General features: G+C 41.0%; 1 protein-coding gene across 1 annotated transcript in view; it reads left to right on the forward strand.

Moving 5' to 3' along the window:
- Positions 1-3,985: 3,985 nt before the first annotated feature.
- ndst2a (N-deacetylase/N-sulfotransferase (heparan glucosaminyl) 2a) overlaps positions 3,986-14,866 on the forward strand; it is a 31,775-nt gene continuing 20,894 nt past the window's right edge. The window contains exons 1-3 of the mRNA XM_006808302.3: positions 3,986-4,118; positions 9,631-9,692; positions 12,721-14,368. Coding sequence (XP_006808365.1) covers positions 13,301-14,368 — 1,068 coding nt within the window. The 5' untranslated portion in view covers positions 3,986-4,118; positions 9,631-9,692; positions 12,721-13,300. The remainder of the gene's footprint in view (positions 4,119-9,630; positions 9,693-12,720; positions 14,369-14,866) is intronic.

Raw genomic sequence — 14,866 nt, forward strand, 5'->3', positions numbered from 1 at the left:
ATCTAATGTATGCTTTTTAATTGTATTTTGTAAGGAGAGGCTTTCAGTGGTGCAGGAACAACTAAGGAAGCCTCAACTCAAACTAATAGGAAACTAGGTGGCGGAAACCCGCTGGAACAGCACTTATAATATGCTGCAAAGACTGTTGGAGCAAAGGGAGCCAGTGGGTGCTGCTTTGGCAAGTCTCACAACAGACATCCCACCTGTTTCATCTGAGGAATTTGGTATAATTTCAGAGTGTCTGGTTGTCCTAGCATCATTTAACGATGCAACCACTGAGCTCTCTCTGGAAAAAAGGGTGACTGGGTCAAAGGTCATATCTTTGCTCACTATGCTGGGTCATTGCCTCAATGAACAAATGGAGAAATCACCATCCGTTGGGTCTTCTCTGGCTCAGAAGCTGAGGATGCTATTGAGAGAGAAGCTAGATAAAATACAAACCATGAGCATTATGTTCCTTGCGACACTGCTGGACCCAAGGTTCAGAAAACTCTGGTTTCTCAGCCCTGCAAGAGCTAGCGAAGCAGAAAAAAGACTGAAAGCAGAATGTGCTTCCGTAATGAGGGCCTCCACCACCTCCTCTTCCTCCGCACCACCACCACAGCCATCAACGTCACAAACTGTTGAGGCTGTTTCCCATGGTACTATTATTGCATTTGAGTTGCATTTATATAAACTGTTTGTTGGGTTTTCCTCTGTATCTATTATTGTACGATCTACTGTACAATATAAAGCGCCTTGAGGCGACTGTTGTTGTGATTTGGCGCAATATAAATAACATTGAATTGAGAATTGAATTGTTAGTATCACATAAAACTCTCCTTATTGTTTAGGTAACAACCTGTGGCGTCGCCTGGATGAAAGTGTCAGGCAGACACAGACAAAATGTGACAGCAGACGCGAATATTGAGGTCCAATGGAGCCAAATATTGGAAGGCTGGAGGGCCCCTTAAATACTGGGAGAGACAAAAATATGTCTATCCTCACTTATATAAGTTAGCACTGACATACCTGTGTACCCCTGCCTCATCTGTGCCCTGTGAGCGAGTGTTTTCAAAAGCAGGGGAAATATTGTCCAAAAAAAGAAACGACCTGCCACAGTGGAGAAACTGTTGTTTTTAAATAAAAACCAATGATGTGTCCCCTAAACACTAATCACTGTCCACACCCCAACCACACCTCACAGTAAATGATCATTTCCATTTTAAGCATTTCCAAATAATAATTTTCCATACTGCCGGTATAAATATACACAGTATACTGCCATCACTACAATATACATGTTTTACACACTCCTTTTGTTGTTGACATTTACAGGCTGTGTGCAAAAGGCCACACTCTTCAAATTCATGAAAAACTAATATTTTTACGTCCAGTAGGTGTCCTACTAGAGCAAATGAAGCTTCAAGACGCTTTGTGCTGGGGTGAACCAATTGGATGAAAAGCTTCAGTGCTTCATGAAGCTTCATCTGCCCATCACTAGGCGACCTGCTCAACCTCCTGAGCTCAGAACAGAACTTGGAACAGAAACACTGGAACATGACAAACACACAGCATGTAGAAAGTACAACACAACAGAGAGCAAAGGAAAACACAGGGCTTAAAAACACAGGGGAGTAATCAGGGAATGGGAAACAGGAGGGAGACACAGCTGGGAGAAATTAGGGCTATCGAGACAGGGGAAGTAAAACTGAATACACTAACATATGACATGGACCTTCAAAGTAAATAGGAAACAAGAAACAATTTACAAAGACAGACTTGAGAGACAGACTGAAGGAATAACAATAATCAAAAACAGCACAACTATTGAATCAGAGCATAAATCATAATACAGAAAAACACCAAAATATAAGAAACAGAAAATGCTGGGTCAAAATGACCCAGAACCGTGACAAGAGCATGCTGTAGGTATTACAGGTACTGTGCTGCAGTGGTTTGTATCATATCTATCTAATAGACTCCAGTTTGTGCCTGTAAATGGAGAGTCCTCTTCACACACTGAGGTTAATTATGGAGTTCCACAGGGTTCAGTGCTAGGACCAATTCTGTTTACATTATACATGCTTCCCTTAGGCAGCATCATTAGAAGACATAGCATACATTTACACTGCTATGCAGATGACACCCAGCTCTATCTGTCCATGAAGCCAGATAACACACACCAATTAGTTAAACTGCAGGAATGTCTTAAAGACATAAAGACCTGGATGGCCGCTAACTTTCTGCTTCTTAATTCAGATCAAACTGAGGTTATTGTACTCGGCCCTGAAAAGCTTAGAAATATGGTATCTAACCAGATTCTTACTCTGGATGGGTTAGGAGGCCAAGGTAATGCCACCTCTGTAATTCATTATTAACAGGAAGTCCTAAAAACTCCCTGAAAAGCCTTCAGCTAATCCAAAATGCTGTAGCAAGAGTCCTGACAGGGACTAGAAAGAGAGAGCATATTTCTCCTGTTTTGGCTTCCCTTCATTGGCTTCCTGTTAAATCCAGAATTCAAATCCTGCTCCTCACATACAAGGTCTTAAATAATCAGGCCCCATCTTATCTTAATGACCTTGTAGTACCATATCACCCTATTAGAGCACTTCGCTCTCGCTCTGCAGGCCTACTTGTTGTTCCTAGAGTATTTAAAAGTAGAATGGGAGGGAGAGCCTTCAGTTTTCAGGCCCCTCTTCTGTGGAACCAGCTTCCAGTTTGGATTCAGGAGACAGACACTATCTCTACTTTCAAGATTAGGCTTCAAACTTTCCTTTTTGCTAAAGCATATAGTTAGGGCTGGACCAGGTGACCCTGAATCCTCCCTTAGTAACACTGCAATAAGTGTAGGCTAGTGGGGATAGGTTAATTGGAAACACTAAATTGCCTATAGGTGTGAATGTGAGTGCAAATGGCTGTCTCTGTCTATGTGTTAGCCCTGTGACAGACTGGTGACCTGTCCAGGGTGTACCCTGCCTCTCCCCCTAAGACAGCAGGGATATGCTCCAGCCCCCACCCACCCATCCATCCCCAACACAACTGTAGCATGTATGAAAATATATGGAATAAAAATAATAAAAATATTTTCGAAGCAACTTCAAGATTGATGACCAAGAACACTTTTTCTCAGTTTCTTAACCTTTACATTCATTATAGGTTCTAAGCATCACAATAGCTACAGATCCATGGATTGCACTAGTGTGTTACTAAAAAAAAAAAAAAAAAAAAAAGCATTTCCAGACTTTAACACAGCTAAAAAGTTCAGCAGTGCCCGCACCAAGACTGAAGCTATTGTCACTCTTGAAGCTAATGAAATCAGAATCAGAAACCACTGCACAATACCTCACTGGTAATTTTTCTTATACAGATGAGGCATTATTTCTGTAACATTATTTAATTCCAGAGGTTTTTAAGTTTGTTTTTGTTTTGTTTTTGGCACTTATTGACTTAAAGCCTATATGACATTTTTTATTTCACCATTCATTAACCGCACAGAGAAGGCATCTTTTAAATATGTTAAAATTTTCTTTAAACAAACAGTATTATTAAAATTCTTCATGACTGGTCACCCTACCTATGGGGATCCATAAAGTGTTCTGAATCGAATCTCAATCAAATTGTGGGTGAACAAATTAGATAATGTGATGAGCAAAACATAGGGTTCAGCATGTATATTATCAGATAGTTAACCGTTACTGAGGTGTTTTAGTGTAAGTAAGAAAGTAAAACGACAATATTCTCGTAACAAACTCGTTATGTCAGTGTTTTCTGCTCGCGGGTCACATCAGGGAACTTCACTGTGCTACACACCAGAAACAAAAACAAATCTGTGTAACCTTTGTAGCTTCAGTTATTCAAAATAAAAGTGTGTCCACTCATTCGATATTTCCCGAATTGACAGGAAAACGCTTCTCTTTATCTTCAGTCTACGAAAACAACTCTTTGATTAATAACGTGGGCCTTCAGATTGTAAACCCTCCCCCTGTGTGACGGATTTGGTTGACTCCAGGCCCCGGCAGAACCAAGATGGCTACCTGAGCACCGACGAAACGAAGTTCACTTTCTCACAGTAAATACTGAAGCTTGTTGTGCTTCTCCGCCATGGACGGATCACTGAGTGTGGACAATGAATACAGGTGAGCGTCACAGACAGATTTTATGCTAAGGCCTAGGAGCTGAAGCCCGGTTGTCTGCAGGATTTTGAGTGGCTCTAATAGCCACAGCAGCTAGCTGTGGGTACAAGTCATACCCGTAGTTAGGGGACTGGTGTTTGGGAATCCTTGTTAGCGGCTGGACAACTCAAGGATATACCTGCACTCCAATGAGATAAAAAGACCAGGAAGCCATGGTCTGGCCACGGTTTTATAGGTTAGACGTTTACCCAGACACACTGAACGCTGTTCTTAGCTAAGCTAACGTTAGCGAGCTTTGCGCATGCACTCAGCAGGCTAAAGAGTTAGTTTGCTGCCGTGCTGCTTTTCAGATGTCCTCCTTCATGTAATATAGTGTGGTGAGTCCGACAGGTATGTGCACTGAGAAGTCACCCTTGTGTCTGGTTTACTGCCAAGTCCCATATTTTCACTAGTGTAACGTGAAGTAGACCAGATGTTGCACAGCGACAGAGGTGCTGTCGACACCAGGTTGGATGTTTTGGTCGTTGCCAAATAACCAGAGCTGTTCGGATTACACTAATAACCGTAACATTGCAGACTCGGCGCTCTTTGAACCCCTTTCGCCGACTCCACTTTACAAATACATATGATTTAATATCAAATTAAATAATCTAGAACGCGGCCTGAGAAAGGGTTGATCAGACTACTTTATCGTTGTCATCTCCACTCCAGACCATCACCATTTTAGGACCATCTTAATACAGTATATATTGTTTATATATAGTTACACAGTGACAAATTTTTAAGCTTTGTTTCTCTACACCACCATAATGGATTTCAAATCTAACGATGAAGATGTGGTAAGTCCAAACCTTGAGCTTAAATTCAAAGGATTTAACAAAAGTATTGCATTAACTGTTTAAGAATTGCAGCCATTTTTTTTTACACAGACTCGATATTCAGAAGCACAAAAGTAATCAGAAATACACTGTTGAAAAAAATAACAGGAACACTTTGAAAAAGCATCCGATCTCTATGGGGAAAAATATGTTGGATCTCTTTACTGATATGGACTGGGTAATGTATCAGGAATGAAAAGCTTCCATGTGGTTTGATGGAAATAAAACGAATCAGCTGGAGACGGCTGAACTCAAAGACACCCGAAGACACTCCGTAAATCGAAGTGAAAAAAAAAATTGCTTTGACTTGTTCATTTTGCTGAGAACCTAGAAGAGCAGGCATGGTGCGTTTCCTCCTTTGAGATGCTCTGGAGGACTTTACTGCTGCCATGCTGCCACCTTCAGTTGCTGTTTGTTTGTGTGTGTCTCTGTCTTCAGTTTTGTCTTCACTAACTAAAGCATTCTCTATTTGGGCTGAGACAGCCTTGGTCTTTGAAAAATACTCAGTTTCCTCTTAGTTGCCTGGAGAATCTCTTGGGTTCTTTTTGTAGTATTTGTTGCATCACAATCTATTTGCAGTTTTATAGCTTTTGGCTGAATCTGATCAAAGTACAGCCCCTACATGCCACAGTAGCCCCTTTTCTATTAGTACCTACTTGGGTTGACAGGACCCAACTCAGACCAACTGGTTTGCCATTACAACCCAGTAGTACCTTGTTTGCTGGGGCAGGGATAGTGCAGTAGGTAGAGTGGTGGCCCCATGATCGGAAGGTTGGGGGTTCCCTACACGCTGCTCCTTGGGCGCCCAATGGCTGCCCACTGCTTCACTGAGTGAATGGATTAAATGCAGAGAGGAATTTCCCCACGGGGATCAATAAAGTATATTATTATTACCTTGTTTGTGTGCTTGTCGTCATAGCAACGTGTCTGCGCATCCCACAACGTAATTAATGTGCTACACAAATACTAGAACAAAGGTGGATATTGAAGCGATCTGCTGCTCTGTCTGTAGCTTTTCGTCACACTCCGTCACGCGGTTGTTTTTTTGTAGCCATTCCGTTTGCTGCTGAGTTTAAAAAATGGCGGTTATGATTTTCTTGAGCTGAGACACTCTCATGACTAATCTGGGACACTATTAACCACCCAATCAATGCCATGCAGTCTGACAACGTCACGTTTTAGTACCTGTTTTAATCACTTGAAACCCCAGCTGAGCAGGTACCAGGTAGTACGACCTGATGGAAAATCCTGAAAACTGTGGTGAACCGTGCCGAGTCAATCCGAGGAGGTACAAATGGAAAAGGGGCTAATGCATCCTGATACTTCTGCTAGCAGTCATGTCATGGCCTGCTTCCACTGGCAGACACATACACTATGGCTTAACATTCGCAGGTGATGAAGTACTCGTGGGGTTATGGCTGAGGTCATTACCTATGCATTACTTGTTCCTTATCTTCCCTCTATATATCTTTAACACTGTTTTGCAGATTTATCCTATTTTTCTGCTTTTTATTTCCCAGAGTTGTGCAGGCTCTCTCAGACATGTTGTGATGAAGTCTTATTTGGTCTTTCTGTTTCTAAATGTTATTTGTGGTTTGGTCTGTGGCAAAGCCAGTGTATCCCCCTTCATTTGACAATAATATTCCTACTTCCATAATGTTGTAAAGGGTTTTTTCTTAACAGTGGAAATGATTCTGCAAACATCCCCTTTAGTAGTTTTCTGTTCTCCTTCAGACCTTTTGGCATTGATGATCTAGCCAGTGCATTCATGCACCACATCACTTCTAAATGAACCTATCTGAGACGGAGGTTATTTGGGTTAATGTCAGCTTTCTTCACTTGCATGGCCATCACTTCGGGATCTTTTAATGAGAGCTTCAGTGGAAAGCTGTTCAAGCTTAAAACTTGCAATCCACTGCAGATCTTTTATTTGCTTTATTTGTCACAGAATGACGTCATCTGGCTGTGAGAACTGTTTAACATTCAGTTGTCTAGTGTCTTTTGACTGTCTGAAAATGCGAGCCTGTTAATTCAGCATTTTGGTTTAGTTCTTGGATTTAAGCAGAAAGTGTACTGTCGTCTGATTTTGATTGTTTGAATTAAAATTCTCTGAATTGTCACTGTCAAAATACTTATGGACCTAATTGTATGTTTCAGTCACTCAGAGTAGCAATATTTTAACATATAGTGTCAACCTGATGGGGCACAACAACACTGTTCCACTTCAGAATGAATCTACTATCAAAAGGTGACTGCAGTTTTGTATTTTAGGAAACCTTTTTCCCCTCATACTATAAAGTTATCTTGTGGTAAAATTTAAATGATGAATGAGCCGGCTATAAAAGCTGATTTTCCCTTTGTTCCCCTCTGAAGTCTCACTTGTTCATTTCTCTTCTTGAAAGGCTATACAATTAGTGGTGTGCTGTAAGCACATGCCTAATTTTGTCCTGAGAATATGTTCCTGATGTTTGTGATAAGACTTGATAATTAAGAAGGCCCTGGGGTGATTTTCATAAAGAGAAAGTGTTTGTGTATGAGAGTGAAGCTATTAAAACCTGGCCCTGTGGTAATGGAGCCAGCTGATTTCTCTGGTAACACAGTTAGGGGTTTTAAACAGGCTCATAAACATGCATTGGTTCGTAACAATGAACAGGGATCTGTTCATTGTTATTTGACTAGCATTAAGGTGTGCATCTGTGTTCATGCTATTGAGGGGAGGGGCTATGTAAAGTTCTGTCAGCTGGAGTAGTTGAAAATGGCACTTTTAGTGTCAACACAGTTAGATATGATCCAATAGTCATATTGATCAGTATCAATTAGAGCTGGGCGATATAAGATTTTTTTCATATCACGATATGTTTGTTTCATTTCAGGCGATAACGATATATATATCACAATATAAGCCAAATAACTATATTTGTAAGATTTAAATGTGCCGTTGCTCACAAGTAAAATGTGAAATAATCAGCAGCTTGTTTTGATTTAAATATTTATTTCCCATAATAAGTTCAACAGGGTAGATGTACTTAAGGAGACTTTTTCAGATAAATAAAGGCAAATATTGCAAACTACACAAAAGGCAGCCGCTAAAGCGTTTAAGTTTCAAAACAGAACAAACAAAACAGACTAAATTGTCAATTCCACTTAGAAACAAAATATTAATTCTAAAAATAAATCTTAGTTTGTTTTACAGAAGAACAGACAAAATTGACTAACTTTTGTCAATATCAAATAAACTGAGAACTAAAAGGAAATTCTCAATCTCTCCTTGTTGTATAGCTGAGCTTTTCAAACAGTTTTAACAGTTACTTTAGTCTCAAAAAAAGCCGAATGACGAATTAGCGCTTCCAGTCAGAGACTGAGCATGCACCGCTTTATTGTATTTCCAGACTTGCTTTCGGCACAATTTACAGTGCGCGCTACTCTGTTTTTGTCAGACTTGAAACAGCTGAAACACCTTCACACTACAGAACTTCTGCGGCTCTTCTGTTCGACAATCTCTCCGGCATTGGAACCATCATCGGTTTTCTCTTCGGTAACCTTCGGTCCACACTCATTTCCTCCATTACCCGGGCGGCACGGCGGCTGGCTGCTTCCCAAAACAAATACACATGTGCGGCTTGGCACTTGTGCTGTACATAACAAGTCATGTGACGTGACGCTGCGGCTGTGATTGGTTCGGCTCTGCACTACTTAATTTGGATTGGCTGTTCTTTTTTTTCTTTAAGAGGACAAGAGCGGTGAGGTCTCTCGCAATAGTTTAGTTTTTCTATCGAGAAAAAGTTATTTCGCAATACATATCGTTATCGTTCTATCGCCCAGCTCTAGTATCAATTAATGCATTTCCTTGCATTTTTGATCTTCAGTGGATAGGACCTATAAACCAGCAGCCCCCACCTTTTTTTGTGCCACGGACCAGTTTATATCTGACAATATTTTCACGGACCGGCCTTTAAGGTGTGCAGTGTGGCTCCCTGTACCTCCTCAACAGGAGCTCATGAATGAATAAATGTTGTGTCACAAAAATTTGAATATCATTACATTTTTATGTGATTTAATTAAAGGCTTGTATGTTATTTGAACTACTTCAAGTCTTTGTTTTAATTTTGATGGTTATTGCTTATAGATCATGAACACGTATGACATTATTTCATTTTGCCTTTCTGTGGGAAAAAAGTCCAACCCCACCGCTAACCTTTTCTTATCCTCAGAATGGACAGGGTAGTGTAGTGATTGGTCAAATGTAAATATCATCTGATGGCATGATTCACACATGTTTAATCTCACTCCTCTGACTGAAAGATTACAATGGAGCTTGGAGGTTTTTGACTTCCGATGCAAGCAACAGTCTGAACTTAACTGCTGTAAAAGGCTGACTGTTCAGAGTGTTGTATTGTAGCATTTAAAGGTTGACTGGAGAATAAAAGTGTAATAAGAAAAGCTACACAAGCAACAGGTATGATGGCAGCCACCTGTACAAGGAGACGACTTTTGATACCAGAAGAAAGGTCATGGTCAAAATCATTAGGGTTTTGCCTAATAACTTGAATTTTCTGTATTTTAAAGTGTTGTTCTGCTGTTTCTTCACTACTATGCTCACTATCTTAATCCCTCCCATCTCATCTTTCCTTTTTCAGATGGTGGCACCAATGTTGAGCTGAAGGACTTGCAACTGTGGATGGAAAGCTGTTCAAGTAATGTCAGTACATTTTATTCCTTATTCAACTTTAGTCTGTCTTCATGTTCTAGAGGCATCAGAGTTATACTACAGTGCCGATCAAAAGTTTAAGACCACTTGAAAAATGGCAAAAAATCACATTTTGCATGGTTGGATCTTAACAGGGTTAAAGTAGAGTTTTAACATGCAACAAGAAGAAATGGGAGTGAGATGAAATATTTTTCAATCATGCAATTTATTGAAAACAACGCTTAAACTGAAACAGGCTGTTTTTACACCTGATCAAAAGTTTAGGATCACACCTCCAAAAAAGAACCCGCCAACGCCCCCTAAACAGAAATCAAGTTTCCAAACATGACCAAAGCGGTGTGTAAGCAAAGTATTCAAACACGGCTAACTTGCATGAGCATGTAAGTGTCAGTCATCCGGCTGATTATGCTAGGCTGTCACCAGCTTCTGCAGCTCCATCAACAAGCAGTTTAAAGTGATCTTAAACTTTGATCAGAACTATAGTCATCTACAGATCATATCCTGATACAATTTATCTGTGTAATCAGTGTTTTCTCAAATTTTCATTGAGACAGTATTGTGCAAAAGTCTTGAGTAAAAGTGTGCCCTATTGCCTTCACATAACAAACATCTTAGGAATGAGCTGTTTCTCTCTTAAGACACTTTATTTTCAGAAATGCTTCATTTGTTCTCATTTCTGTAGTCTCAATTATTTAATTTAAAATATCAACGATAACAGGCAGCACGGTGGCACAGTGGTTAGCACTGTTGCCACACAGCAAGAAGGTCCTGAGTTCAATTCCACCATCAGGCCGAGGTCTTTCTGCGCATGTTCTCCCCATGTTTGCGTGGGTTCTCCCCGGGTACTCCAGCTTTCTCCCACAGTCCAAAGACATGCAGTTAGTGGGGATAGGTTAATTGAAAAATCTAAATTGGTGTGAATCTGTGAGTGAATGTGTTAGCCCTGCGACAGACCAACAATCTGTCCAGGATGGAGAGTGGATGGATGGTATTTTTGGACCAGCAAAGTGATTGCTATAGAGATGTTGCCTCAAAATTGGCATATCTCAGCATGACCAAAAAGGGGATTCTGTTGATCTAGAGTAGCATTTTCAGTGGAGAAATGTTTTGTCACTCATCAGATTTCAGTCTCAGCTGACTGCAGGTTTCCCCAACCTTATAAACGGTACATTTGCACAGTGACTGAAGTACCTAGTTCCTTGGATGAGTGACGAAACATTTCTCCCAAGAAAACGCTGCGACCCTGGCAAAGGGAAGACAAAAAAAAAAAAAAAGTGTCAGCCCTAAAAAATTAATTAATTAATTAAAAAAAAAACATTTTTAAAAAAGCTTTTCTTTCCAAGTTCCTTACATTACCATGACCGAGAACCTTCACAGACATACTTACATAAACCTAAAAGTTAGTTGTAACTACTAGGGCTGGGCGATATGGCCTAAAATCCATGACGCGATATAATTTGAAGCATGTGCGGTAACGATATATATCGCAATATATTATTTTCTTCTGATAGATGTATTTTCCACACTATAAGGACTTAAAATCCTTTAATTTTCTCAAAAATCGAGAGAGTGCCTTATGTATGAATTCTGGTTGTGCTTACTGGCCTCGAACCGATTTGGGCAGAAATCTGTTAAAAAATGTTTTAGTACAACTTTGGTAAGCTGCACTGCTTGATGGATTGTCAGAGCATTACGGCTGCCGTAGGGAGGAGCTTCGCGGAGTAATCTGGGTCCAAAACTCCGTCTGCTTCAGGTCCCAAAGTCAAACGAACCCTGAGAGTTAAAAACTGTCTAAATTCTTTCATCTTTAATTAAATCATCAGCGTTGCTGCTTTACCAGGTGTAACAATTAAGTTTAACATCCATGAAAACAGAATTTATTCAATTTAACGGAGTTACAAGTTAACAGGAAGTTAGCTCGCTAGTTTCCACCTAAACATGACATACCATGTTCTGACTGAGAGATTTCTGAAACTAATTCAAACGTACAGCTCTGCTGTCACTTCCAACATAAATGAAGACAGAAAACCAAACAGCAGTGACGTTTGCAGGGTTACTGAAGTTGGACTACCTGGTATATAATGTTGTGCTACGTGATTGCTAGCGACACAGCTATGTTAGCATAACATTAGCACAGTGAAGCCAAGGATGAACGCTAACTTTTTTTTCCACTCGATAAAAGTTAACGTGAGGGATTCTGGTGGTCAGGGACAAATGCAATCGCATAGCAGGATGCTGTAAACAGGCCAAACTTCAGTCAGGAGAACAACTGAGATTATTCATCCACAATAGGAGGTTAGTCATTCATATACTGCAACAACATGGGAACAGAGCAGCTGCGAGAGAATTCAACATTAATGAATCAATGTTACGGAAGTGGAGGAAGCGCAGTTTTTGGCTTTCCCCATATTTCAAATATGCTTCATCTCTTTGCTATGACTGTCGCCCGCCATAATTTGCAGATGATAATGGTTTTAGCCGCTGAGATGCTTTCGACCAAAACAGGCTCAGCTTGATGACATCATCATCATGCGCTATCGCGGTAGAGTTAAAATCTCTATCGTTGGCCAAATTTATATCGTTTCTATCGTATATCGTTTATATCGCCCACCCCTAGTAACTACCAGAGTTCCTACACTTAAACTCTCACTATCACTAAAACTCGTCTAAACCAAGTGATTTTTTTTAGTGTAGCAATGAAACAGATGTTAAAGTGATGCAGAATTGGCACATTGCTGAGTATTGACAATTTACTTTCTTTGTGAATTCTAGGGGAATGGAGGGGGAGAAACACAAGCTATAAACTGTGTAGTTGATTTTGGTTTGTCCATGGTGTGTGTAGAGTAGTACTTTCTTCTGTTTAATATCGTAATTGTGGCTACAGAAAACATGGGATTTTTGAGAATGGCTCTACGAACTAACAGCTGATGTCTAGTGAATCATTTTCCCCCTCTTACCCTTTGTTGTAATTTTCACTGCCTTTTTCTCACCCTCCCACTTGTCTCTCCCCATTTTCCAGGTGTCTTTCGGCAATGTACAGACAATGTGTCCCAAGGAGGGTCGGCCCCAAAACACATTCTACAAGCATTGATGCTTCCATGGCTGACGGACTTGTCAGACATCTGCAAAAGGAGAGACACTCGCATGGTGCAATATCTGCTTAAACTCTTTAAGAACTGCTGACCAACCAGCAGGAACTTGAGATTGAACTTTTGGTGTGGTATTGAAGACCCCGACCAGTTCTCAGCCAGAGACCACTGGTGTTGGTGTTCATTTTTATTGACCCATCTTACATTTCTTACTCTTCAGACCCTGTATTGGTACCTTTCAAATTAGAGAAAGAAAGTTGCAGAGTTTTTTGTTTGTTTGTTTGTTTTTTGACACTGCTGAGCCATAAGGACAGAAGAGGTAATGGATGATGTTGGCCATGGTGACGTAGTGTAAATGGCTATTCTTCAGCACATCCCGGTGCCAGTATCTACTGCTCGATCTTCCTCTTCCACTCCCCTCTCCTCTTGCTCCTACTTCCCTTATCTGCTGTCCTTCCTTAATCATTACTGCCTCTTGCTGTCCAGTCCTGCCTTTACCCTCCAAACACCATGGTGGGTTCAGGGTTGGGTGTTTGGAAGCTAATGCGAGGTGTCCGCCAGCTAGAGCTCCATCGCCTCATCCTGGCGCTCATCATCTTCTGCTTGCTGTCCATGGCCTTTTTAGCTTACTATGTCTCCAACAGCCCAAAAATCAAGGAGGCCCCTCCTTTACCTTTTAGTGATTGTGGCGGAGGTGGTGGGATTTCACTAGGAGTAAGTACGGGCGATGCAGAAGGAGGGCCAGGTGGCCAGAGGGCACCACTTTTTCTTCCTCCGCGCCAGGGACAACTACACCATGTTAAGGATAATTTAAAGACGGAGCCTGTGGTTCTGGTGTTTGTAGAGAGCATCTATTCCCAACTGGGCCAGGAGATTGTAGCCATATTGGAGTCAAGTCGCTTTCACTACCGGACAGAGATTGCTCCTGGTAAAGGTGACATGCCCACATTGACAGAACGTAACCGTGGACGCTATACTTTGATCATCTATGAAAATGTCTTGAAATATGTCAATCTTGATTCGTGGAACCGTGACTTGCTGGACAAGTATTGTGCTGAGTATGGAGTAGGTGTCATTGGCTTTTTCAAAGCGAATGAAAACTCGCCTTTCAGTGCACAGCTCAAAGGCTTTCCTCTCTATCTACACTCGCACTTGGGACTCAGGGACTACCGCATCAACCCCGCTGCTCCTCTACTCTACATCACCAAGCCTAATCAGATGGAGCAGGGCTCCTTACCAGGCGATGACTGGACCATTTTCCAGTCTAACCATTCTACCTATGAACCAGTGCTTCTAGCTAGAACCAAGACCTCAGATACACTGGCACATTTTGGACCCAGCCCTTTGCGGGCCCTTCATGCCACAGTAATCCAAGACTTGGGGCTCCACGATGGCATTCAAAGAGTTCTTTTTGGAAATAATCTCAACTACTGGCTTCACAAGCTAGTGTTTGTGGATGCTATTGCCTACTTGACAGGAAAGAGACTGTGTTTGTCCTTGGACCGTCACATCCTCGTAGACGTGGACGACATATTTGTTGGCAAGGAGGGAACCCGTATGAAGGTGTCTGATGTGGAGGTGGGTGAGCCTTGTCAGCCGTACATACAGTTTTTGCTTTTGACAGTACCAAAGTTTTTGAAATTTTGCCTTGGTACACCACCAAAGTTGATTTTAAGTCAAACAATCAAGATGTGATTAAAGTGTAGAATGTCACCTTTAATTCAAGGGGTTTAACAAATACATTGCATTAGCTGTTTAGGAATTATATCCATTTTTATGCACAGTATCCCATTTCAGAGGTTTCTAAGTAATTTTATGTATATGGATTATTTTTAATGAAAATTCTTTGCAGTCTCCTTAGACATCACCAAGTCTCACTGAAGTTAAAACAGAAAGCAGAAAATGCAAAGCTGCGCTATTGGGTACCGATCGGTACCCTGCTCAGACAATGATAGGAACACTCTTGAGGTAGGCATAACTTCCCTAGATTAATTGTGAATGAGTTCTTCTTAGCCATGAAAAGAATTCCACATCCATGAGTCCCTCTGGGCCCCAGTGCCCAAAATGTTTATTTGT

Source organism: Neolamprologus brichardi, unplaced genomic scaffold (assembly GCF_056152115.1).
Source record: "Neolamprologus brichardi isolate AB-2024 unplaced genomic scaffold, ASM5615211v1 NODE_ptg000033l+_length_6344489_cov_1, whole genome shotgun sequence".
In the NCBI taxonomy this organism is placed as follows: domain Eukaryota; kingdom Metazoa; phylum Chordata; class Actinopteri; order Cichliformes; family Cichlidae; genus Neolamprologus; species Neolamprologus brichardi.